At 39.7% G+C, this 26,792-nt stretch overlaps 1 protein-coding gene across 2 annotated transcripts in view; it reads left to right on the top strand.

Annotated features, from left to right (window-relative positions):
• The window catches only part of Ip6k1 (inositol hexakisphosphate kinase 1), a 48,710-nt gene that overhangs the window by 7,227 nt on the left and 14,691 nt on the right, over nt 1-26,792 (top strand). Inside the window, exon 2 of one of the 2 annotated variants that reach the window (XM_074059658.1) lies at nt 25,319-25,542. In XM_074059658.1, the coding sequence (XP_073915759.1) occupies nt 25,401-25,542 (142 nt within the window). In that variant the 5' untranslated portion in view covers nt 25,319-25,400. Of the gene's footprint in view, nt 1-25,318; nt 25,670-26,792 lie in introns of both variants that reach the window. The other variant, XM_020173488.2, reaches the window with a different exon arrangement.

Below are 26,792 nucleotides of genomic sequence, written 5' to 3'. Positions count from 1 at the left end.
TTGACTTTGAGGTTACAAATAAATTGTAGCAGGTAGGCAAACTGTAAATTATAGACTCCATGAATAATGGGATTTGAACTAAGGGTTTTGTGCCTGCTAGGCAGGTACTCTACCACTTTAGTCACAACTTCCAGCCCTTTTTGCTGTGGTTATTTTTGAGATAAGGTCTTGCTTTTTTGTCTGGGCCAACTTGGACCAAGATCCTCCTATTTATGCTTCCCACTATAGCAGGGATAACAGATGCTCACCCCCCGTGCCCAGGTTTTTCTGTTGAGATAATATCTTTCTAACTTTTTTCCCAGGCTGGCCTGGAACCGCAGTGCTCCTAATCAAAGCCTCCTGAATAGCTAGGATTATGGTGATTTTTTTAAACACGTAAATATACTTGTGTTATTGCTACCCAGACAAAAAAATTAGGACATATGAATAATTTGTTTTTTTTTTTTTAAAGATAGGTTTTATTTTTTAGAAAATTCTGGGTTCACAGCAAAATTAAATGGAAAATACAGAGTTCCGGTATTTTCTTTGTCCCCAGTAAGGCACACCAAGTATGTTAAAACTGATTAACCTACATTGATAGGTTATCCAGGAGACATTGTAGTATAGTGCCATAGGTCCTTGCAACAAGTGATTGTTGTGTCTACTGAAGACTGTGAGTGGTTCTAGTATGTTGGCAGTCTTACTTTGCTGCACTTGCTTCCCATATCAGTAACTTTGTTTGATTTATAGTACTTCAGCTTTTCCTTTTAAAAAATTGAAATTTTGTCCTAAATGATGTCAGTGGAGTCCCTCAGAGGCATAACATCTGAACCATAACATTGTCTTAATAGTTGAATTGATGCTAACAGGTTTGCTTGTCCCTGTCAATGTAGAGAGTGCAGATGGTGGTAGACCATCTCTTTAGATTTGACTTACGTGTTAATTTACAATGTAAGTACCTACTGCTAGATTTAGATGATGTAGGTTTCTCATATTTCCTAAGGAAACATTTTTAACTGCTTTTTTTTAAAGAAAGTTTGTCCTGACCATGAGCATTGATGCAGGTTTCCTGAGGGATTTGAAAAACACTTCAAGATTATATTACTATCCTTGCAAATACTGAGCTATAATGCGAGAGTTTCTAGAATGCCATTCTTCAGATAAAATTAGACATTTTTTAGTGTGAAGAGTTTAGTAGTTGTTGCCTTCAGTTTTTAGATGATCACTAAAGTTGCATAGAGAGTAAGTGTCTTTCTCAAGGACACACTGTATGTTGAATGCAAGTCTGATTTTGAAACTCCAGTGTCCTGACCATTCATTGTCTATTCCTCACACTCTGTGGCCTTATTTCTCCAAAGTGTGAAAAAGGACAGTATTGTCTCTAGTGTTTGAAAGGTTTGATGTTCCCACATCATTTTGCACTGATAGTAAACTGAGCAAATGACCTATATGTGTTTACTGCCTATACCAAGTGACACTTGCTTCTTCATACTAGACTGAAAATAAACATCTTGGCACTCTCTTAGCAAAGATAAGGAAAGTGAATGATGGCGTTTCTAAGTACTTTCTAGCTGTAGAACCTGCGCAAGTCACCTGATTTTTCTGTCTACTACTTTCTTATAATATTGGACTGAAAGTACTTACTCTTTCTACCTCATAGAGTTGATCAGATAAAAGGGAAGCACGTCAAGTGATTAAATTATGGCTTGCTTCAGTTTTTTAAACATATTTTGAGAATGGTTTGGTTTGATTGTTGCAGTCTTGCCTGTTCCACTCCACTCTACTCCACATTGTAGCCAGTACTAATCTAAATCTTTTAAAGCTTTCCAGTGACTTACCAGTGTTCTCAGGGTCAGGACTCAACTCATTTTGGTAGATGAGGCCCTTCATCATTTGCCTTTGATCAGTTTCTCTAACTATGTATTTCTCTGTCTGTCTCTCTTTTTTTTATAGTGCTTAGGATTGAACCCAGGGCTGGCAAATGTGCTGTTCCACAGAGCTACATCTCCAGCCTTTGGTTTTTTTGAGACAGGGTCTTACTGTATATCTCAGACTGGCCTTGGACTTGCTGTGTAGTTCAGGCCTGGGCCTTGAAGTTGAGATCCTCCTGTCTCTCCCTTCTGAATGCTGGGATTATAGACATATGCCACCATGCCCAGACTAACTATATTTCTTTTTTTTTTTTTTTTTCATTTTTCTTTTATTATTCATATGTGCATACAAGGCTTGGTTCATTTCTCCCCCCTGCCCCCACCCCCTCCCTTTCCACCCACTCCACCCCCTCCCTCCCCCCCCCAATACCCAGCAGAAACTATTTTGCCCTTATTTCTAATTTTGTTGTAGAGAGAGTATAAGCAATAATAGGAAGGGACAAGGGTTTTTGCTGGTTGAGATAAGGATAGCTATACAGGGCATTGACTCACATTGATCTCCTGTGCGTGTGTGTTACCTTCTAGGTTAATTCTTTTTGATCTAACCTTTTCTCTAGTACTTGTTCCCCTTTTCCTATTGGCCTCAGTTGCTTTAAGGTATCTGCTTTAGTTTCTCTGCATTAAGGGCAACAAATGCTAGCTAGTTTTTTAGGTGTCTTACCTATCCTCACCCCTTCCTTGTGTGCTCTAGCTTTTATCATGTGCTCATAGTCCAATCCCCTTGTTGTGTTTGCCCTTGATCTAATGTCCACATATGAGGGAGAACATACGATTTTTGGTCTTTTGGGCCAGACTAACTATATTTCTTGACCCTCTAGCTTCAGATGTTTGAGATCACAGTCGCTCTCTCCCCTCTGGGTCTTTGCCCATGCTCTTATCTTCCTCCTGGTTTTTCCCCTCTTCCTAAATCCAGTGACTTTTTAGATCTTAGTTTACATGCCATACATTAATTCTCCATATTGCCATTTCCTCCATTCTCCATCTTGGCTAATGACCACTACTGGTACACAGGACATTCCTCATAGTATTTGACATACTTTATTAAAATTATTTATTTATCTTTCATCTCTACCTGACTTTCAGTTCTCCAAAGACAAAAGCCATTTGTTTATTAGTATAGTATTTGGTCTATAGGTCTGACTCATTGTAGATACTCAGCTCATACTTGATTTGATTATTTAAGTACTTTTTTCTATTTTTTGCATGGTGTTGGGGCTCTAGCCCAGGGACGTTGGCATGCTACATAAGTGTTCTATCACTGAACTACATCCCCAACCCATATAAGTACTTAAAAAAAAAGTATTTTGCAGCTTTTAATTTAATGGTCTGTGATTGATTTGGTGACCTTATAGTTGCTATTTGGACCAAAAAAATTTTTTTTTCTGTGAGTATTCTAAAACTTATGTGTACAGACTTATTTTTTTTTTTTTCATTTTTCTTTTATTATTCATATGTGCATACAAGGCTTGGTTTATTTCTCCCCCCTGCCCCCACCCCCTCCCTTACCACCCACTCCACCCCCTCCCGCTCCCCCCCTCAATACCCAGCAGAAACTATTTTGCCCTTATCTCTAATTTTGTTGTAGAGAGAGTATAAGCAATAATAGGAAGGAACAAGGGGTTTTGCTGGTTGAGATAAGGATAGCTATACAGGGCATTGACTCACATTGATTTCCTGTGCGTGGGTGTTACCTTCTAGGTTAATTCTTTTTAATCTAACCTTTTCTCTAGTTCCTGGTCCCTTTTCCTATTGGCCTCAGTTGCTTTAAGGTATCTGCTTTAGTTTCTCTGCATTAAGGGCAACAAATGCTAGCTAGTTTTTTAGGTGTCTTACCTATCCTCACCCCTCCCTTGTGTGCTCTCGCTTTTATCATGTGCTCAAAGTCCAATCCCCTTGTTGTGTTTGCCCTTGATCTAATGTCCACATATGAGGGAGAACATACGATTTTTGGTCTTTTGGGCCAGGCTAACCTCACTCAGAATGATGTTCTCCAATTCCATCCATTTACCAGCGAATGATAACATTTCGTTCTTCTTCATGGCTGCATAAAATTCCATTGTGTATAGATACCACATTTTCTTAATCCATTCGTCAGTGCTGGGGCATCTTGGCTGTTTCCATAACTTGGCTATTGTGAATAGTGCCGCAATAAACATGGATGTGCAGGTGCCTCTGGAGTAACAGTCTTTTGGGTATATCCCCAAGAGTGGTATTGCTGGATCAAATGGTAGATCGATGTCCAGCTTTTTAAGTAGCCTCCAAATTTTTTTCCAGAGTGGTTGTACTAGTCTACATTCCCACCAACAGTGTAAGAGGGTTCCTTTTTCCCCGCATCCTCGCCAACACCTGTTGTTGGTGGTGTTGCTGATGATGGCTATTCTAACAGGGGTGAGGTGGAATCTTAGTGTGGTTTTAATTTGCATTTCCTTTATTGCTAGAGATGGTGAGCATTTTTTCATGTGTTTTCTGGCCATTTGAATTTCTTCTTTTGAGAAAGTTCTGTTTAGTTCACATGCCCATTTCTTTATTGGTTCATTAGTTTTGGGAGAATTTAGTTTTTTAAGTTCCCTGTATATTCTGGTTATCAGTCCTTTGTCTGATGTATAATTGGCAAATATTTTCTCCCACTCTGTGGGTGTTCTCTTCAGTTTAGAGACCATTTCTTTTGATGAACAGAAGCTTTTTAGTTTTATGAGGTCCCATTTATCTATGCTATCTCTTAGTTGCTGTGCTGCTGGGGTTTCATTGAGAAAGTTCTTACCTATACCTACTAACTCCAGAGTATTTCCTACTCTTTCTTGTATCAACTTAAGAGTTTGGGGTCTGATATTAAGATCCTTGATCCATTTTGAGTTAATCTTGGTATAGGGTGATATACATGGATCTAGTTTCAGTTTTTTGCAGACTGCTAACCAGTTTTCCCAGCAGTTTTTGTTGAAGAGGCTGCTATTTCTCCATCGTATATTTTTAGCTCCTTTGTCAAAGATAAGTTGCTTATAGTTGTGTGGCTTCATATCTGGATCCTCTATTCTGTTCCACTGGTCTTCATGTCTGTTTTTGTGCCAGTACCATGCTGTTTTTATTATTATTGCTTTGTAATATAGTTTGAAGTCAGGTATTGTGATACCTCCTGCATTGTTCTTTTGACTGAGTATTGCCTTGGCTATTCGTGGCCTCTTGTGTTTCCATATAAATTTAACAGTAGATTTTTCAATCTCTTTGATGAATGTCATTGGAATTTTGATGGGAATTGCATTAAACATGTAGATTACTTTTGGGAGTATAGACATTTTTACTATGTTGATTCTACCAATCCATGAGCATGAGAGATCTCTCCACTTTCTATAGTCTTCCTCAATCTCTTTCTTCAGAAGTGTATAGTTTTCCTTGTAGAGGTCTTTCACATCTTTTGTTAGGTTTACACCTAGGTATTTGATTTTTTTTGAGGCTATTGTAAATGGAATTGTTTTCATACATTCTTTTTCCGTTTGCTCATTGTTAGTGTATAGAAATGCTAATGATTTTTCTATGTTGATTTTATATCCTGCTACCTTGCTATAGCTATTGATGATGTCTAGAAGCTTCTGAGTAGAGTTTTTTGGGTCTTTAAGGTATAGGATCATGTCGTCTGCAAATAGGGATATTTTGACAGTTTCTTTACCCATTTGTATTCCTTTTATTCCTTCTTCTTGCCTAATTGCTCTGGCTAGGAATTCCAGTACTATGTTGAATAGGAGTGGAGATAGTGGGCATCCTTGTCTGGTTCCTGATTTTAGAGGGAATGGTTTTAATTTTTCTCCGTTAAGTATAATGCTGGCTGTAGGTTTGTCATATATAGCTTTTATAATGTTGAGGAACTTTCCTTCTATTCCTAATTTTCTTAGAGCTTTTATCATGAAATGATGTTGGATCTTATCAAAGGCTTTTTCTGCATCTATTGAGATGATCAAGTGGTTTTTGTCTTTGCTTCTGTTAATGTGGTTTATTACGTTTATTGATTTTCGTATGTTGAACCACCCCTGCATCCCTGGGATGAAGCCTACCTGGTCGTGGTGAATAATCTTTTTGATGTGTTGCTGAATTCGATTTGCCATTATTTTGTTGAGGATTTTTGCATCAATGTTCATTAAGGAGATTGGCCTATAGTTCTCCTTTTTGGAGGTGTCTTTGCCTGGTTTTGGGATAAGTGTAATAGTGGCTTCATAAAATGTGTTTGGCAGTTTTCCTTCCCTTTCTATTTCATGGAACAGTTTAAGGAGGGTTGGTATCAGTTCTTCTTTAAAGGTCTGATAGAATTCAGCAGAGAATCCATCAGGTCCTGGACTTTTCTTTTTGGGGAGACTCTTGATTGCTGCTTCAATTTCATTTTGTGTTATAGGTCTATTCAGGTGATTAATTTCCTCTTGGTTCAGTTTTGGATGATCATATGTATCTAGAAATCTGTCCATTTCTTTTAGATTTTCAAATTTATTTGAATATAGGTTCTCAAAGTAGTCTCTGATGATTTCCTGGACTTCCATGGTGTTTGTTGTTATCTCCCCTTTTGCATTCCTGATTCTACTAATTTGGGTTTTTTCTCTACTCATTTTAGTCAGGTTTGCCAGGGGTCTATCGATCTTGTTTATTTTTTCAAAGAACCAACTTTTTGTTTCATTAATTCTTTGTATGGTTTTTTTGGTTTCTATTTCGTTGATTTCAGCTCTTATTTTTATTATTTCTCTCCTTCTATTTGTTTTGGGATTTGCTTGTTCTTGTTTTTCTAGGAGTTTGAGATGTATCATTAGGTCATTGATTTGGGATCTTTCAATCTTTTTAATATATGCACTCATGGCTATAAACTTTCCTCTCAAGACTGCCTTAGCTGTGTCCCATAGGTTCCGGTAGGTTGTGTTTTCATTTTCATTGACTTCTAGGAACTTTTTAATTTCCTCTTTTATTGCATCGATGATCCATTCTTCATTAAGTAATGAGTTATTTAGTTTCCAGCTGTTTGCATGTTTTTTGTCTTTACTTTTGTTGTTGAGTTCTACTTTTACTGCATTGTGGTCAGATAGTATGCATGGTATTATTTCTATTTTCTTATATTTGCTGAGGCTTGCTTTGTGCCCTAGGATATGATCTATTTTGGAGAAGGTTCCATGGGCTGCTGAGAAGAATGTATATTGTGTAGAGGTTGGATGAAATGTTCTGTAGACATCTACTAGGTCCACTTGATCTATTGCATATTTTAGATCTTGGATTTCTTTATTGAGTTTTTGTTTGGATGACCTATCTATTGATGATAATGGAGTGTTAAAGTCTCCCACAACCACTGTGTTGGCGTTTATATATGCTTTTAGGTCTTTCAGGGTATGTTTGATGAAATTGGGTGCGTTGACATTGGGTGAGTACAGATTGATGATTATTATTTCCTTTTGGTCTATTTCCCCTTTTATTAGTATGGAATGTCCTTCTTTATCTCGTTTGATCAATGTAGGTTTGAAGTCTACTTTGTCAGAGATAAGTATTGCTACTCCTGCTTGTTTTCGGGGGCCATTGGCTTGGTAAATCTTCTTCCAGCCTTTCATCCTAAGCATATGCTTATTTCTGTCGGTGAGATGAGTCTCCTGGTCCGCGACTTCCCAAGCCGTATGGGCGCCGGCCACTGGCGGCCCGGGGGCCTCCTCGGTTCTCCGTTTAACGTGAAGTGGAGATTCTCTGCGCCGGCTGGAGATGTGGAGGAGTCAAAGTTATGCCTTTTCTCGTGATTATGCCTGCAAAGTGTGTCTCCAGCGTCTCTCCAAGATTTCACTATAGGAGGGTCGCTTTCTGCTTCCTCCCTCTAGCCGCCATCTTGGAATTCTGTGTACAGACTTATAGATCAACTGAAGGATGTTATGTGGGGTTAGGGCCAGGCAGCATATTCAATATTTCATACTCAATATTTCTTTCATGTATTTATGTTTTGGCTTGCTGTTTTCATTCTGAATAGAAACAATACAGCAAAAATTAAATTGAGTTCATTAACATAGAAAATATGAATGCTGGCAAATTTCTTCTGGGAGGATAAATTATAAAATATGTGGTTGTGTTAGATATCTAATGAGCATCTCCCAAGAAATGCTGACCTTGGCCTCAGGGAACCAAATATTAAGCTTTCAAGGAGTGTGTTTGTGTGTGTATGTGTGTTTGTTTGTGCAGTACTAGGGCTTGAACTCATGTCCTGCATCTTGAGCCCTTTTTGGTGATGGATTTTTTTCGAGATGGGGTCTCGCGAACTATTTGCTTGGCCTGGCTTTGAACCACAATCCTCCTGATCTCTGGCCTCCTGAGTAGTTAGGATTACAGAGATGAGCCACTGGTTTCCAGCTGTGTTTGTGTTTTTGCTGCTAAGGATTGAATTCAGGTCTTCTCACATGCTAAGCATGTGCTGTACCTTTGAGATACAGGTCCAATCCTGTATTTCTTTTCTTTGGCAGAATTGTGAATATATAAAGAATCATTAAGTACAAGAGATTGGAGTAGTGAAGGACTGACCCAAAGTAGAGAGAACTCTGCAGAATATAGAAAGACTATATATAGGAGGGCTAAGATACCCTCCTCCTGCTAAGATCTATACCTTTTTGGAGGAGGAGCATGCCTAAGCCTAATTAAGTTGGCATAGAAAGTCATTGTTGTGCCATGTTGGCAGAACATGCTGGAAATCAACTCTAGGTTGTTGGAGAAAGCCATTTACAAGAAGATATATTGCCAAAAGTACTCTGCTATGAAACTACTTGAGTGAGGTGTCAGGGGAAGCTGCTGGTCTCTGAATTGTGGGATTCAGACAATGAACAGTTGCTAGATACCACCAGAGCTAAGTGGTGGGACCTAGTGAGAGGAGCATAATGGAACCAAGAAAAGACGTTTCTTATTGCCTTGTTGTCTCTCTAATGTCTTCAGCTGACAAACCTTAACATCAGCTGGCTGAGGAAAAATGGTTTTGTCTCCATTTTTGCAGATTAAGCAATGAAGGATGAGTTTGGAGCTAAGTGGTAGTTGATAACTGGCAAATGGCTATTAGTGTTAAATGAACAAGTTATTTATAATGTAATAAGCATTTTCTTTTTTCTTTCTTTTTTTTTTTGGTGGGACTGGGGTTTGAACTCAGGGCTTTGTGTTTGCAAAGCAGGCACTTCACCTCTTGAGTCATACTTCCAGTACATTTTCCTCTGGTTATTTTTGGAGATGTGGTCTTTTGGGCTGGCCTCAAACTATGATCCTCCCAATCTGAGCCTCTCAAGTAACTAGGATTACAGGCATGAGCTACCAGGCCCAGTGTAATAGCATTTTCTTTTCTTTTCCTTTTTTTTTTTTTTTTTTTTGGTGGGACTGGAGTTGGAATTCAAGGCTTCATGCTTGCAAAGAAGACTCTGTACCACTTGAGCCTCACCTTCAGTCCATTTTGCTCTGGTTATTTTGTTTTTTTGTGGTACGAGGATTTGAACTCAGGGCTTCATACTTGCAAGGCAGACGTTCTACTTCTTGAACCACTCCGCCAGCCCTGTTTTGTGTTGGGTATTTTTGAGTTAGGGTCTCATGAACTGTTTGCCTGGGCTGGGTTCAAACCACAATCCTCCTGATCTCTGTCTCCTGAGTAGCTAGGATTTACAGGCATGAGCTACGTGGCGCCCAGCCTGTGTGTTCTCTCTTTATAAATTAGTTTCTTTTTTTTTTATTCATTTATTCATATGTGCATACATTGTTTGGGCCATCTCTCCCCTTCAGTTTCTTTATAGCTTTAATAATTTCAATGTGCCAGCCCTGGGCAAATAGTTTTCGAGACCCTATCTCGAAAAAACCCATCACAGAAAAGGACAGGTGGAGTTGGCTCATGGTGTAGACCCTGAGTTCAAACCCTGGTATCCCTCCCCCCAAAAAAGTTCATTAATTTTCCACCCCACCCTGGCCAAGACTTTTGGCTTTTTTTCTTTTTCCTTCTATTTTATCAAGTTCTGTTTACATCCTCATTGCTTCCTTCTTTTTGTACTTACTGTTTTTACTTTGTTCTTTTTTTCTGGTTTTGTTTTTTTGTGCAGTACTGGGCCTTGAACTCAAGGCCTTGTGCCTACTAGGCAGGCATTCTACCACTTGAGCCACTCTGCCAGCCCTACTTTGTTCTTTTTCTTAAGGAGAACCTTAGATCATTTATTTTCTAATAATTTTACAGCTTTTAAACTTCAACATTGCTTTAAGTGCATCAGTGTAGTATATACTTTTAAGGTGTTTTCTTGTGTGTTACCTCACTCTGAGAAGTAGATAGGACCAGTAGCCTCAAATCTAATTTATCAACAGAAAAAAAGTGAATTGGCATATTGCAACTCTTTTTTGTTGTTTTTGCTTTGAGACAGGGTCTTGCTATAACTGAATACAATCCAGTGTCCATGTTTGAAACATTTGATCTTTGATTATATTTTCAGGTAATCTTCATTAGTATAGCATCAAGATATTTAAAAGCACAAGGCCAAGTTCAAACCCCAGTACTGCCAAAAAAACCCAAAAACAATCTACCTGATTTTTAGATATATGTTGCCTCTTGCTGCCTCTTTTAAAAACAGTACAGAATTCAGTGATTTAAAACCTCTTTGAAGCCAGGCACCCGTGACTTATACCTGTAATCCTACTTACTTGGGAGGCTGAGGTTGGGAGGATTGTAGTTTGAGATCAGAAGTTAGAGAGACTCCAAATGAAGCCAAAAGTTAGTGAGACTCCATCTCAACCAATAGTGGGGCATGGAGGCTTGTGCCAGTCATCCCAAGCCACACAGGAGGCTGAAATTGGGAAATTGCCCAGGCCAACGTGGGCAAAAAGATTTGGAAGATTCCATGTCAATGGAAAAACTGGGCTCCTGTCATCCCAGTGACGTGGGAAGCATAAAATAGGAAGATTGCTATATAACCTCAGGAAGTACATAAAATAGGAAGATCTCAGTACAGCCATCCTGGGCAAAAAGCAAGACCCTACGTCCAAAATAACCAGAGCAAAAAAGGCTGGATGCATGGCTCAAGCAGTAGAGCCCTTTACAGTACTGCAAGAAAAACAACACCAAAAACAAAAACATTTAAAAACTTTGGAGTTTTAAGTTCTGTGATGTCACTAATTGGGACACCATGCAAAGACTGGAGCTATTTCATGGTTCCATAATTCCTCCCTTTGGAGAATTTTCTTTCATTTTTTTCAAGGGGTGGAGGTGGGACTGAGGTTTGAACTCAGGGCTTCTCACTTGCAAAGCAGGCACTCTACCACTTGAGCCATGCCTCCAATCCATTTTTCTCTGGTTATTTTGGAGATGTGGTCTCAAGAACTATTTGCCCAGGCTGGCAAATAGTTGAATTGCAATCCTTTCAAGCTCACCCTCCCAAGTAGCTAGGGTTATAAGTGTCAGCCACTGGCACACGGCTGGAGATTTTATTTTAAGTTAGTAACCATCCTTATTGGGAAGATTTAAATGGGACTCCAAGATAATCTAAAAAGATCAATGCTATGATCACAGCTTCTGCTCTCCTGGGTGTAAAAGATTTTATTTCCATGTTTTACCTCTTTAAAGTAGGATGTATGTGAAAATCAGTATAAGGTAGCAACTTTGTACTTGGAATGACCTCCAGTTATAAACCCAGTGTTACAGATAATCAAAATTAGGATGAATGACAAGAATTATTTTTTTTTGTTGTTGTTGTTTTTGGTTTGTTTCTGTTCTGAATTAGAGATTATGGTGAGGGAACATCCCTAGTTGGGAGGTATGTACCCTGGTCTCTCAGTACGTCAGCTGAGCTCCCCCTGGGCTCAGTTGCTTGTTAGTTCAGCCACAATAGGATCAACGTGAAGAAAAGGAACCAGCATTTTTACTAGTCCCACTTAGGCTGTGAGAATAGGCCTTACTCTTCACATCTTTCTCTCAGTTGTACAGAAGCTTCTCCCTTCAGCTCTGGTCTTTGGTGGGATTGGTGGCAGGAATTCCATATTGTAACAATTTAGACAATCTTATTTAAGTGTTCTGTGATTTTGTATTTATTTTAGAACCACTTTTATCCTTCTACATTGTGTTTTCTAGATTTGACCATATTTAGTTTCAATTGTAAGTGGGCTAGGCCAGACATGGCTGATTCAGGTATGGCTCACCTGTGTTAACTAGTTAGTCACAACACAGGTATTCTTCTGGGGCTTGTTAAAGCATAGTTGTGAGCAAAGAATGTTTCAGGTGAGAAGGATAGAACATCTCTTTTTTCTTTTGGTGCTCTTATTTTGATATGTTTAATTTTAAAAGAAGTAATAGAAATACTGGGTCTATGAACCAATTTTTATGATTTTTTTGAGGAAATTTGCAAATGTGTCTGTGAAATGTGAAGGCACCAAAGATTCTCTACTTTATAAGAGTATTGCATATCAGAAACAAAACAAAACAAAAATTGAAAAATAAGCTGGACCTGGTGTCACATGCCTGTGATTCCGTCTATTCAGATGGTGGAGATTGGAAGAGTAGCTGTTCAAGGCCAGCCCAAGCAAAAAATTAGGGAGACCCCATCTCAACAGATAAGCCAGGCCTGGTGGTGTACACTTGTGGTTCTAGCTACTGGGTGGCAGAAGAGTCCTGGTCTGAGGCTTGCCCTGGGTAAAGTGTGAGACCCTACCTGACAAATAACTAAAGCAAAAAGGGCTCAAGTGTTAAGAGTGCCTGCCTAGCAAGCGAGAAGCCTTGAGTTCAACCCAGTACCAATAAATAAACAAACAAATAAACATCAAACCTAAGTGATTGATTAATCTGAGGCCATAAAAATATGTTGGCCACAGAATTTGGAGTTCTTTTTTTTTTTCTTATTCTGTGGGTTGTCTTTCCTTTTTTTTTTTTTTTTTTTTTTTATTCATATGTGGCATACAATGTTTGGGTCATTTCTCCCCCCAGAATTTGGAATTCTAAATGAGCTTCTTAGAGTGCTATTGCTCTGAATTTGAGTGACTGTCTGTATCTGCCTGACTAAAAAATGTGGTGACCGTGTATTGTCTTGCAATTTGCTCTGGAGTCTGTGCCTTCCTAGTTCTTAAAATAGTCCTGACCTTGTTCACTATCAGAGCTGATTGCAGTTTCTCTTTGTTTGCTAGGACCTTTTATTCATTGTCACTTTTAAGACTTGCTGTGTTGAAATAAACAAGTCAAGAAAAATACTTTGTATCACCTAAATTTGTTTCAAGGAGGTCTTTGATCTGGCTCATTGTTTATATTTGAGGTTATTTGTGTCTGCCTAATTTTTCTCCCCTTTGTTTCTCTTTTGTATCATAGATAAAAACTAATCCTTTTTTAATAGGTTCTTTTTTCCATTTTTGCTTAAGCTTTTGTTGTTGCTGTTCTTATCTAGATTCATTTAAACTTTTTTTTTTTTTTCATATTGCTGATTGGGAATTCTGACACACAGCCAACATACTTTGTTCTTTGTAAAGCTTCATTACTTCTTTGTTCTGGTTTTATTAGATCTAGATTAGAAGTTTATACACTTTTTGGGTTAAACACTAATTTAAAAAAAAAACAAAAAACAAACAACAAATTTGTCCCTCCATAAACATTTTTCATGTGTTATATATTGATCCTGCTCCATGTATCTGTTTTGTACTTCATAAGTATACGTGTTAACAGTGATGGTGCAGTATGTGATCAGAAGACTTCCAAAGTCTGATGTGGAAGAATCCATAGCAGGACATGTGGGTATAATTGGAATTTATTAAACGTTAGGGAAGGGAAATACAGGTGGAAGCTCAGAAAGCAGAGAGCGAGCTTCTCTTCTCTAGGTGCTTTTAAAACATACACTAACTTATGGGAAGGGAAGAGCAAGGTGATTCCCATCCAATAATCAATGAGTGAGGAGGGTCAAGGAGGGGTTCCTGGGCCGGGTGAGGGCTGTCTGAACCTCCCTGAGCCAGGTGTGGGCAACCTACACACACATACAATAATAAGTCATACGTAATTCTAGCCTGTCTCACACATACGTTCATTTATTCAGCTATATTTACTGTGTGACTGTCATGTCAGGCACTGCTCTGAGCTCTTATGAATACTAGTAATTTACAAAATAGACTAAGAAGCTTATGTTCATGGAGTTGACATCATAATAAACAATAAACAATGAGCATCGTCAGTAAAGTATATAATATGTTGGAAGCAGATAAGTACCATGACAAAAAGAAATAGCACTGCTTAAGTAGGGTGAAGAGTGCAGATGGGGTTGTAGTTAAACCAAGGAAGGTAAGGGTAGTCCTCATTGAGAAAGGCATTGGTCAAAGACTTGAAGGAGGTGAGGAAGTTAGCCTTGGGGTGAAGGGGGGTGTTTTTTGGGTGAGAGTATGTCCATTGCAAAGACTCTAAATTGGGAATATGCCTGTTGTGCTTGAGGAACAGCGTGGAGGCCAGTATTGCCAAAGTAGGACAAGTGGGAGAGAGGTAGGAAATGAGTTCAGGAAGAATAATTGTTGGGGGGAATGCCTATTTTATGGATCCCTAGTAGACTGTAGTAAGGAGTTGGGTTTTTATTATGAGTGAGATGGGAGCCGTTGCAGCATTTTGAATAGAGAAGGCACACACTCTGGCTCTCATTTTAGCAGAATCACTATTGCTGCTGTCTTGAGAACATACTGCTGGAAGCCACAATAAAAGCAGGAGGATCATTAGAAATAAGAGGTACTGGGTATCACACCAGGGTGATGGCATTGAAGGTAGTAAGAAATGGTTGAAATCCAGATGATTTTCTGAGATAGATCCAGTAGGAATGCCATTGATTTTTTTTCTTGTCATTAAGTCTAATAGTAACATTCACAAATATTAGTGTGCTGCTCAGTGAATATTTCTAGCATCAATCAGTATTTTCTCAGAGTAACTGCTTTGTGATCTCCATCATTATTTTGAGTTTTGTATAAATAGTATTATACTACATGGCCCCAGTATTTATTATTTTTTTTCTTGCTACATCATGTCTATGAGGTCTGTGTTGTGTTTGGCAGTAGTTGATTCTTTTTTATTTCTGAATGGTATTCCATTATATGACTATATAGTTTAATTTGTTTTACAGAATTAAATACTCCATTTATTAATTTGCAAACCTTCATAAAACCTAATAGCCATTTCATCTTACCAAGAGCTCTTGCTTTGTAAAAGGAAAAAAATTATCTACAAATTTTAGCAGGGTCAGAAACTTCATTTTGCTTGAATAGAGACATAATTCATTTTGGAGTTCAGTTATATGTTCAAGTTGGTTATTATAATCAGGTAATCAGAAAATCAGCCAAACTGTTGTAACTTAAATCTTTTCAGTATAAATTTATTTCCATTTGTTGTAATTTATCAGTGAGAAAAATTCAATTTGAGAATCTCACCAAATTCTTTTTATAAAAAGCCCCTTCCCATTTTTTATTTATTTTTTCTTTTTTAAAAATTATTTTGTTGTACTGGGGGTTCATGGTGACATTTACAAAAGTTCTTCCAATATATCATAGTTAAATTTACCCCTTCATCATTCTCCTTTATCCCCCCTCCCACTTCTTCCCATTTTAGGTGATAGTTATCTTAAAATGTAGAAACAAAGTGTTTTAAAAATGCAAGCAAGACTTTACTGTAGCTGAGGTACATAAGTTGATAGGCAGAGCAGCGGAAGACCATGAACTCTGGGGGCAGTCCATAAGCAGACAGAATTTTAACCATTTTAATGTCAATTCCAGTGACCAAAATAATTGATTCAAGCAGGCTACATTATTCCTCTCTTGGTGGAGGAACTTTAGTCATTGGGTTATAAGTAGAAGATTGCTATTACCTTAACCCCTCTTACTCTAGCATCCACAATTCCTCTCCTCAGGTATCACACCTCTCAGCTCAGGAAGCTCGTGACAGTGTTGAAGAAAATGCATCTACTTTGCAAACCCCACAAGCCAAGCCTGTGGTCCTTTGGAGCATGGTCTTTTTGTGATAAGACAGGAAAGGATTGAAATCACATCCTGTTAGGTTTATAGGAGTTATATAGTGGGTCATATAATTTTAATTGCAATATGATTTTTCTAAAACACAAAACTTAGTTTTAGTCAAAATATCTGTTTTGGCAAACCAAAGCCTAGTCCTGTCCTCCCTTTGAATTGGTTTAGATCCAACATGAACAAACCAATAAGAACAGACATTGTAATCAAAACGCAGTGGTCTGATGCATAAGTATTTGATAATATTCTTGATTCATTTCCATTTTCCAAGCTTGTTTATTAGACTACTATAATGAATACTACTAAATACTGACATGTGTCAGGCTTTACCAGTAGGAATTTTATTTTTAAATGTTTAAAAGTAAAATAATTTCCAATCCAGTACACACGTTACAAATATTGCATAGAAAAGTATAAGACTTTTCATGAGAACAAGATACCTGTACCAAATACTGTACCAGCTCATCACAGAAATGGTGAAGACTCAATCTGAGAATAAGTACTCTGAAAGTAGAGCTTGAAACACTGAACTTGATTTATGATTTCCTAAGGATCCTTCTCAAACCCCTATGGATGGTACTCCTGTAGTTACTTCCTTTTAGTATCCCTTAATTCCCTAAATAGAAGAAGAGAAATGCCCTACTTCTGGCAATGGAAGAAAGGGGCACAGAGCAGAGGATTACATATTTCCCTTTAGCTCTGAATCCGGGCAAGAGCCGCTTCAGACTTGAATGTCAAAGAATCAGGTTATATAAATTAGTTACAATTGCTTTCATTTTGGATGTTTGTCAGTCATAGTAAGTGACCATAAGGTTGACTAGGGAAAGTGGGGACCCTTTTGTTCCTGGAAATGCTTTTAATAAGTACCAGCTTTTTGCCAGCCTTAGATACTAGGCAGTAACTCACAAGTTCCTCTATACCTTTGGTGCCTGAGTATGTCCTGGACACATCTGAGCAGCGGAATTAAAGTAGCTTCTCTATTCTTTCCTTGACACCCAAGAAACTACCTCTTGCCCCCTCAGAGGAGAAAATCTTAATATTATTTGGAAAGTAGAATAAGACAGGTACTTGGGAACATACTACTTGGGGCTAATACACAGAAAGAATTTAGTCACGGTTTCTGTAGTGACACAGCTCACGGTGACAGTCTGTAGGAAGAAACTCTGTAAAGCCCTGGTGTCCAGTTAGATTTCCCTCTTTCTGGAGCTTATCGTCTTCTCTATGCCTAGTCTTCTTGTTCCTGGATAATATGATTCCCTGCATAAGAAAAAATTAGGAGACCTAGAACCCCAGAGACATTTGGTTATTACGCACCTTCCCTTCACTTAGGTTTATTTAGATGTAAAAAGTTTCCGGTAACAGTTTACACTGCAATTTTTTGGTTCGTACTAGGGCCTCCTCACTTGCTGGGTAGATGTTCTACCACTTGAGCCATGCCCTCAATCGTGATAATACTTCTTAAATATTTCTTACTGCTTAAGTCTTTAGTCATGACAGGGAAACTGTCATGCCTAGTTGGTTTGTGCGATAGTTGGTTATTTGGTCATACTGTGCAGGAAGATGCCCAGGATGGCTGTTGTCATGCCAGAATGTTAGTGCTGATGACCAGTTTGCACAACATCATCAAGAACACTGGTCATCATGATACTCATGGTGGCATGAGCACCTGAATATCTCAGAGAGCTGATGAAGTTAAAGATGGTGAAGGCTGTGACATTGTGGAAAATGCTACAGACACAATTAACAGTGATACACGAGTCACAGCGTCCAGAGTCATTGAGAAATACAGTCAAGATGTGGCCTACAGAGTACTCTCAGTTGTAATGGAATCTGCTATAGGCTTCCTAAGTTCTGGAGTGGGGTAGAGAATAAGCCTGGGTATCTCTTTTCTTTCCAGTGCTTTCTGGGGACTAAGTCACCTGGTGGCAGGTGCGGGGTGAGGCGGGGGTGGCTTTCTAGTGTGAGTGGAGAGTGTCAGGTAGGTCGTTAATGCTCAGTGCTAATGATTACGGTGCTGTCAGACATGGGTTCATTGGAGACACAGATTATTGCCAAAGGGTTTAAAAATACTGCCCTTGTAATGTACTTCCAAAGAAAACTTGGGAGAATTTTAAAGAATTCTGTCTTCATTTGCCTTTTGCTTTTTATTCCTCCTTGTCCAGCTTAGCAATAACTTCAAGTGACTCCAGCCTTTCCCTGGTCTCTTGGTATGATTTAAAAAAAACTATTAGATTATTTTCTGTTTCTGTTGTCCTTGTAATATTAACATCCCTTAGAAATTCTACAGGAGGGGATGATTCTGTCTCTTCCTATAGCTCTGGTCTAAAACAGACATTATTATATGTCCCTACTGCCTGATGAGAGGAGTGGATTACAGGTCTAACAAAGAAACAGCAAAGTGAAGGGTTGCAGAAGGGAAAAGAAAATGTTTTGAGGGGAGTAAGGTGAATTTCTGTTTCTGAGTTACAAAGCAAAGTGATTTTTGCAGGAGAAAATATTATAAACCCTAATATATTTCAATGATTTGGAAAGTTTCTTTCCATGATTTGCTAAGTCTTTACTGTATGTAGATTGTTTCATCTAACCTGTTTTTTCCTCCTGAATAAGCTCCTGTGATATTTGCAGAGAACAGTGCCTAGTTGTTCCTCTTCTTTTAAAATGGAAATTTTTTTATTGGTATTAATCTAAAAACCATCTTGTTACTATTACATAACCAAAGATTTTGTGGTACATGGTATATTTGAACAATGTGAATTTTAGATAGCAGATGCATAGTAAATACTACGGTATTGTAAGTCACATAGTTAACCTCAGTTTATTGCCACATAGGAAATAGAACACCGTTTATAGTTTCCCCAGGGAAATTTGTGCCCAGTTTTTGGAGTCATTTACAACCCACTTTTTTTTTTTTTTGGTGGGACAATGAAACCAAAGTCCCTCATGATTTTAGTTATGTGACATTATTTGGATACTTTGTACCTTTTAAAGAATTCTCAAGTTTTTCTTTTGTGATACTAGGGCTTGAACTCAGGGCCTTCACCTTGAACCACTCCACCAGCCCTATTTTCGTGAGGGTTTTTTCAAGATAGGGTCTAATGAACTATTTGCCTGGGTTGGCTTTGAACCTCTATCCTCCTGATCTCTGCCTCCTGAGTAGCTAGGATTGCAGGTGTGAGCCACTAGCTCCCGGCTTTTTCTGTTTTTTAAATTTTTTAATTAAAGCTTTTTGTGTGTGTGTTTGGCACTGGGATTTTTCTTTTTTTTTGACACTGGGATTTAAATTCAGGGCCTGACACTTCCTATACTGGTGCTCTTACTACTTGAGCCACTCTGCCAGCTCAAGTTTTTCTTCTTCTTCTTCTTCTTTTTTTTTTTTCCTGTGGTACCAGGGCTTGAACTCAGGGCCTACACATTGGGCCATTCCACTAGCCCTTTTTGTATTGGGTATTTTTGAGATAGCGTCGCTCAAACTATTTTGCCCAAGTTGGCTTGGAAACGAGAGCCTCCTGGTTTCTGCCTCCTGAGTAGCTAGGATTACAGGTGTGAACCACTGGTGCTCTGCCTCAAGTTTTTCTTTATGCTACTAGTTCTTTAAGTCTAGAAAAAATTGGGGCAGCTTTGATGGTGTGAATGGTATACCCTTGAGATTGAGTTACTGTAGATGATAGTGTTCAAAATCTTTGCAAATTAGTTAACATTGTTGGAAATTTGATTATTGATTACATTATATGTAGGTGTGTTTGTAAAAATAATGACCAGTAAAATCCCCAAATAGTGAGAATGTAAGTTTTTTTCAAGGACTGTCTGTTGTTGAATCATGGTGTTTCTATGATAATTATTTGGGTATTGATTCAAACAGATTCATTCGTACTCACAACAGAACAAATTTTCAGGGTTTTTTTGGGGTGGCGGGGTGTGTGTGTGGGAACTAGCCATATGAACTAGGCAAAAAATGCTCAAAATATCTGCCTTAGTGACTTTGAAGATTTAGAATTACATTCTTCATTTTGAGGAAATAGAGTGTGCTCCTTTATCAGTGAAGGGCTATTCTTCAGTAGTTGGAAGTTTCCTTGTCATCAGAAAACATTTTTGTGCAAGGTGAATTAAGTAGAGTTCTGTTTTTTTTTTTTTTTGAGATGGAGGTCTTACTATGTAACCCCGGCTGGCCTCAGCTCTCCATCCTCCTGCCTCAGCCTCTCCAGGGCTAGGAGAAATCTGGGGATTTTTTTGGTGGGACTGGAGTTTGAAAATCTGGGGATTTTAATTCAGCTGTTTTTGTCCTTTCAGTTAGGATGGTTTTGAAAACACTAATGTGACTAACTTAAAGTATAAAGGAAATTTATTTTGGTTTCGTAACAAGATTTGCAGTACCTCATTGACACAAGAGGGGACCATAGTTTGTTCTGTCTTTCTGTTCTGTATGTTGACATTGCCTTTAGGCTAGTATCTTAGGATGACATAGGTACCTGCGGTAGTCTTACACATCACATCCAGATAGAACAATATCTAGAGGAAGAGGAGGGACATCTATGTCGTGTTTCTTTAGGAACAAGGAACAAACCAGAGAGACCCTGGCCAGTTTCCGTTCATATCTCATTGGCACAGGGGCCTAAATTGGCCACTCATAACAATGAGCTTACTGTTCAAGATTCTTCCTGAGCTGGAATGGAGTTTCATGTTCCCTTGAGGTTTGGCAGTCTGAACAAGGTTGGAGCTCTATTAGCAACAAAATAGCAGAGAAGGACATATTTAAGTAGTCAACACTACAGCTCTCTCAGTTGGTGGTTTTCATAGTATCCTCTAAGGACACCAGACTTCAGGTGCAGTCTGTGGTTGTTTATGAAAAAAATCAGAGTTGTTGCTGTTTCCAGTGCTTCCAAGGCTGGGCACTAGGTGAGGCAAGTCCACACTCCCTCTGCAGACCCACAGAGAGTTAGTGGTGGACATAGCTTCCTTTTACAGGTGAGGAAACTTAGAGGAGTTAGACGATTTACCCAAGGCTTTTCACAGAGGGTGAGAGGGCTGTAGGTTTTTTTTTCCCCTCAGGTTCTACATTTATTAAAAAAAAAAGTAGTTCGGAGCTGGGCACCAGTGGCTCATGCCTGTAATCCTAGCTACTTGGGAGGCTGATATGGGGAATATCACAGTTTGAGGCCAGCCCAGGCAAAAAGTTTAAGAGACCCCATTGTAACCAATAGCTGTGTGTAGTAGCATGTGCCTATTATCTTAGTTATGCAGGGAAGCACAAATAGGACCACGGTTTAGAGCTGCCCGTGCATAAATTCGAGACCCTATTTGAAAAATAACTAAAAAGGATTAGAGGGCGTGGCGCAAGTGGTACCAGTACCACAAAATAAAAAGAAAGAAAAAGTTCCAGGTGTAGGGGTGGTGGTAAATGTTGAATCCTAGCACTAGGGGGGGTTAAGGCAGGAGGATTTTGAGTTTGAAGTCAGCCTGGACTACATATTAAGACTGTTTTCACTGCTCCCCTCCGAGAAAGAAAAAAAGTAATTCCAAAACAAAGTTATAGACATGTGCTGAGCTTTACATCTTTACATATTAGAAAATATTTCAAATACTTTTCGTAGACATTATACAAAAATAAAATATCAAAAGTCTAGATCTGCAGGGTCCCTGGTGGCTCACATCTATAATCCTAGCTACTCAGGAGGCAGAGATCAGGAAGATGGTGCTTGGAAGCCAGCTCAGGCAAGTTCTCAAGACCCTACTTTGAAAATGGCCAACATGAAAAAGGACTGGCAGAGTGGCTCAAGTGGTAGAGTACCTGCCTAGCATGCTGAGGCCCTGAGTCCAAACCCCAGTACCACCAAAAAAAGAAAAAGTCTAGATCTGACTAAAGATGGGACTGTGGCCCTCAGTGCCATTGGAAATTGCAGAAGTTGCTACGCATCTCTCAGTCTAGGGAATGGTTATTTCCTTGTCCTCCTTCTTGCCCCATTCTTTTAGAGTACCTGACACTGTTGACCCTTTCTTCTTCCGGCTAGTAATGACTCTAGCTAGAAAATGTTAGTGCACTCCTGATGTTCATAGTCATCAGAGGTGATCCCAGGGACAAGCAAAGCCAGTATCTGGCCTCTTTTAGCCTGAGTGGGACCATCGAAGGAGCCCATGGACAGTACTAACTGGAGTCTAATGCTGCAGTGCTTACCTCCAGAGACCTTGACCAGTCCTGCCCTAGAGAACAGGCCCTTCACAATTGCTTCTCCACTTTTTCCCCTAAGTGTTGACTCTAAGTTTTTTTTATTTTCATGTTGCTGTGTTTTCACTCACTGTATTGTACCTGGAATTATTTAGTTCATTCTGACAAATCTTTTTTGGAGCACTTACTGTGTGCCAGGATTTACCTTGGACTCTGGATGGAGATAAAAGAATGGTTTGTTGATGATGATAGTATAGTAGTGTGTTGCTGTGATAAGAGTTGGAACAGTGAACCTCAGGAACCATGGACCTGTACACTAGACTCAGGTTTGGAAGGAAAGGAGACAGAGAAATCTTCCTGGTGGCACAGAGTTACCTTATTCTGAAGGAAGACTAGAAAATGGATAACTGGTCACAAAAGCATGTATGTATTAAAATACTGTAATCTGTTCAGGGGAGAGATTTATTTTGGTGATAGCAGTGAGATGGAGAATAGTTGCCTGGGCATTGTTGTTGTTTTGAGACAGGGTTTCACTATGTTGTCCAGGCCAGCTTCGAATTCCTGGGCTTTAGCCATCCACCTGCCTTAGCCTCTGGAGTAGCTGGGACTACAGAAGTGTACCACCACACCTGGTTTAAGTGGCTTTGGGTTGAGGTTTTTATGGTTTTGCAGTTCTGTATATCCCATAATTTGCCCATAATTACAAGGTCTAGAAACAATGTTTTACCCATTTTTGATAGAACCATATTTGTGCCTTACAAATATTTTTCTCTTGGTCTCAATTTTTCTGATGTAGTCTTGCCTAGTACATTCCTAATTTAAAAATACACTTGGTATTAAGGTATTAACTACTTTAACTTTCTTGAGAGAAAATTGACATTAGATATAAAGTAGAAAAAACCTGAAGTCCTTTGGGAAAAGCAAAACCGTTTTTATGATGTTAAAACACATGAAGAAATGGCTTTTCGTATCTGGTCCTTAGCACTTTGAGAAGAGATGTTGGGAGATTGATGCTGTTACCATTCATGTTGCTGAGGTCCTTCTGTTCTACCACGGGTAGCTGAGGAGAAAAAAGCCTGTTCCAGGCTTTTGGAGGGTTTTTGTAATCTCTAGGGAGAAATGGAGGTAGATGACGGAGCAATAGCAGGTGGCACCACCTAGTGTTGTAGCTCTTGTCTGGGCCCTAGGAGTTGAAACCCTTAGTCCTATGGTGACAAGTGTTACAGCTCCTGCATCTCAGGTCAGTCCAGGGTGCTTGGCAGTAGAGGCAGTAGCAAATGTTACTGCTCTGACACTCTGGGTTGAGACCCAGAGCAGAGGCTAGCAAGTGTTACATTTTTCTTTCCAATGTCAGGGTCTGTAGTTTCTTCTTTTTTGCTCTCCACAGCCTCTGACTTTCTTCATCTTCAGCTCTCTGTTCTCACTTTCTCTCTACTTCCACTGTCCCTTGTCTTTGCCACTTCCACTTCTTGTAGCCTCTGTCCTGGCTGCTGTCACTAGAACTATCATGTCAGGCTTTGCCATCACCTTTTACCACTATCTTTGTGGTCACTATTGGTGCTACTGCTCTGCTGCTACCACCACTGCCAGCTCTGCAGTCAGCCACCAGTGTCAGTTGTGTTGCCACCTTTGCCACTGCTTAGCCACCTCTCCCCTTCTCTCCTCTACACTCCCCTCCTCTCTTCTCTTCATTTTACCAGTTTAGCTGTTCTACTAATGGTGCAAATCAAAAGTAGGCAGGAGGACTGGCGGAGTGGTGCCTGTAATCCTAGCTTCTCAGGGTCATGGTTCAAAGTCAATCTGGGCAAATAGTTTGTGAGACCCTGTCTCAAAACAACCCATCACAAAAAAGGGCTGGTAGAGTGGCTTAAGGTGTAGGCCCTGAGTTCAGGGCCCAGTACTAAAAAAAAAGAAAGAAAAAAGAAAAAAAAGCAAGAAAGACCATTTGAGAAAAGTCTTTATTGCACTTAATCTTACAATATCAGACGGCAGTACTGGGAGGTGTCTCCTGGCTGACTCACTAAAGTGAACTGAACAGCCTATTTACATAGCCAGAAAGGGGGTGTGACAAGGGTATCTACACCAATTGTATTGTCAGTCCCTCCATGCAAATTAAGGGTTGTGTTTACACCTGGCACAGGCCTTTTGCTGGGGTACCAGGGGAAGTGTTCCTTCTTTGTCCTGGGTGGAGATGTCTGCAGGGTCATCTAGAGTGCACTGAGGCTTGTGATGGCAAAAAGTCTGGTGCAGACTATTTCCTGGGATGGTGCCTTCAGGAGCCAGAGTTGTACTCTGTGTGTAGCTTCTGCTTTTAGCTTCCTCAGGGCATTTATGGACTGACTGTTCAAAGTAGATTGTGCTGACATGAGAGCACAATCTGCTGGCTGGCTGCTTACCTGATAGTCCTTTGCTCAGGGCAATCAGGGCACCAGGAAAGGGTCTAACAACTGTCAACTAGGGAGTTGAATCTTCCTGCCCCTATCAGCTTATTTAAAGAAAAAGTAGACTTAAAAATAGGTGCTTACAATAAAGGCTTATCATTGACAGTGCTTTAACAGTATTTAACAGTGCTTTAACAATGCTTAACTCCAGCCTCAGTGCCCCATGAAGAAGTGGGTCCCTACCATCTGTTTCAGTGTGATCTGATTTCTTAGGCAAAAACCTTCCCTTGAGGGTTGGTGGAGTGGCTCCAGTGATAAGAGCACCTGCCTAGCAATGGGATACCCTGAGTTCAAACCCCAGTGCCACCAAAACAAACAGCCAACCCTTCCCTTGAGTTAGGAAGAAGACTCTGAACAGAACAAATTTCTGTTCCTCTCCCCTGCATCCCATTGTCTTTGTATGTGAAGTAAACTGGGATAGTTGACTTTTTGATGGCTGAAACATACTGTAGCTCTAAAACCAAATCATTGGAGAACTTAGAAAGGATCTGAGCACTAGAAAAGGAAGAGAAGGTGGACTTCTGTGCACAAAAAAAATGGATGGAGGAGAAAAAATTTGCATCATTCAACAAAAATTTACCAACTGCCTCTCATACGCCAGTATTGTATGTGCTGGCGGTGGGGGGGTTAGGTTTTCACTCAGGGAGCTCCAGGAAACTGTGACTTGCCAGGTGTTTTTTGTTTGTTTGTCTTAGGGTCTTTTTTTTTGTAACCCAAGCTGGCCTCGAACCCAAGATCCTCCCGCCCGCCTCAGCCTTTTTGGTACTGGGATTATAGGCATGAACCACTGTGTCTGGCTTGCCACATGTTTTGACTCCCTTTTTCTCTCTTCTTTTCTCTAGGACTGAATAATAAGTTGAGCAGGCTCTGACCATTGGCCTTCCACTTGCCAGGATCTTCTACCAAGCTATCCTTTTGTGGCCCATGTGCTGCATCCTCTGCCTTCAGTGTGCTACTGGGCCCCAACGCAATGTGTGTTTGTCAAACCATGGAAGTGGGGCAGTATGGCAAGAACGCAAGTCGGGCCGGAGACCGGGGAGTCCTCCTGGAGCCCTTCATCCACCAGGTGGGCGGACACAGCAGCATGATGCGCTACGACGACCACACTGTGTGTAAGCCCCTCATCTCCCGGGAACAGCGCTTCTACGAGTCCCTCCCTCCCGAAATGAAGGAGTTCACCCCTGAATACAAAGGTCAGTCACTGGCCATTTTCATGAGAGTAGCAGCCTTGGGCTTATGGGCTCTTGACATAGTTGTCCTTGCTTTGTTTGTTCTGTGATGTGATTGTAGGTCTCTTATCTCAAAGCAGCTAAGTCACCTTGTTGGGCAAAATTAGAAGGTAAATGCATCCGAATGGTCTTTAGACCTTGAAAGTGGAGATTATTGATAGTAAAAAGCTGAGTAACATTCACAGCTGTAAGATCCATTGGTGGAGAAGAGTCTGCCCTCAAGATTTTTCCATTTGCTATTTAGGTGTAGGAGAGAGGGCAACTGGGCCCCAGAGAAGTATAAACTATTCTTCCAGGTTAAGGCAGTTGGACAGATGGCAAGGCGATTCTGTGGAGCTTGTGTCTATATGTGCTAGGAGAATGGATTTATGGGAATTTCTGGAGCCTGAATGTTCAAATATCTGAAGGAAAAATAAGTTGTTTAAAATATGAGAAAAATTAGCATGTATCAGAATTCCATTTTGGGGCCAAGAGTTTAGCTCAGTAGTAGAGTGCTTGCCTAGTACGGGTGAGGTCCTGAGTTTGATCCCTAGCACTGCAAAAAAGCGAAAAGCAAACCAAAAGACCCTCAGAAAAACAAACTACTACTTTTTAAAAAAAAGGCTGGATAGTATTCTATTGGACATTTTGTTTATCCATTCATCTATTGCTGAACACTTGGGTTATTTCCACCTTTTGGCTATTGTGAGTAACACTGCTGTGAGCATTGTCGTGCAGTGTTTGAGTTCCAATGTGCAATTCTTTGGGGGATATGTACATAGGAGTAGAATCGCTGGATCATATGGTAATTCTGTATTTACTTTTTTTTTTTTTCCTTTTGTGGTGCTGGGGATTGAATTTAGGGCCTTGCATGCTCTAGGCAATTACTCTATCACTGAGTTACACCCTCAGCCTTGTATTTACGTTTTTGAGAAACTGCCAAACTATTTTTCACAGTGGCTGGACCACTTTGTATTCTAGTAGTTTATGAGGGTTCCTGTTTCTCTACGCCCTTGTTCACATTTGTTCTTTTCTTTTTATCTTAACCATCCTAAGAGGATGTATGTGACATGTGGATTTGATTGTACTTGTGATTTATATTTCCCCA

This window comes from Castor canadensis, chromosome 17 (genome assembly GCF_047511655.1).
Source record: "Castor canadensis chromosome 17, mCasCan1.hap1v2, whole genome shotgun sequence".
NCBI lineage: Eukaryota > Metazoa > Chordata > Mammalia > Rodentia > Castoridae > Castor > Castor canadensis.
Note: the sequence above shows the minus strand (reverse complement) of the source record. Positions and strands in the feature narration are given on the sequence as shown.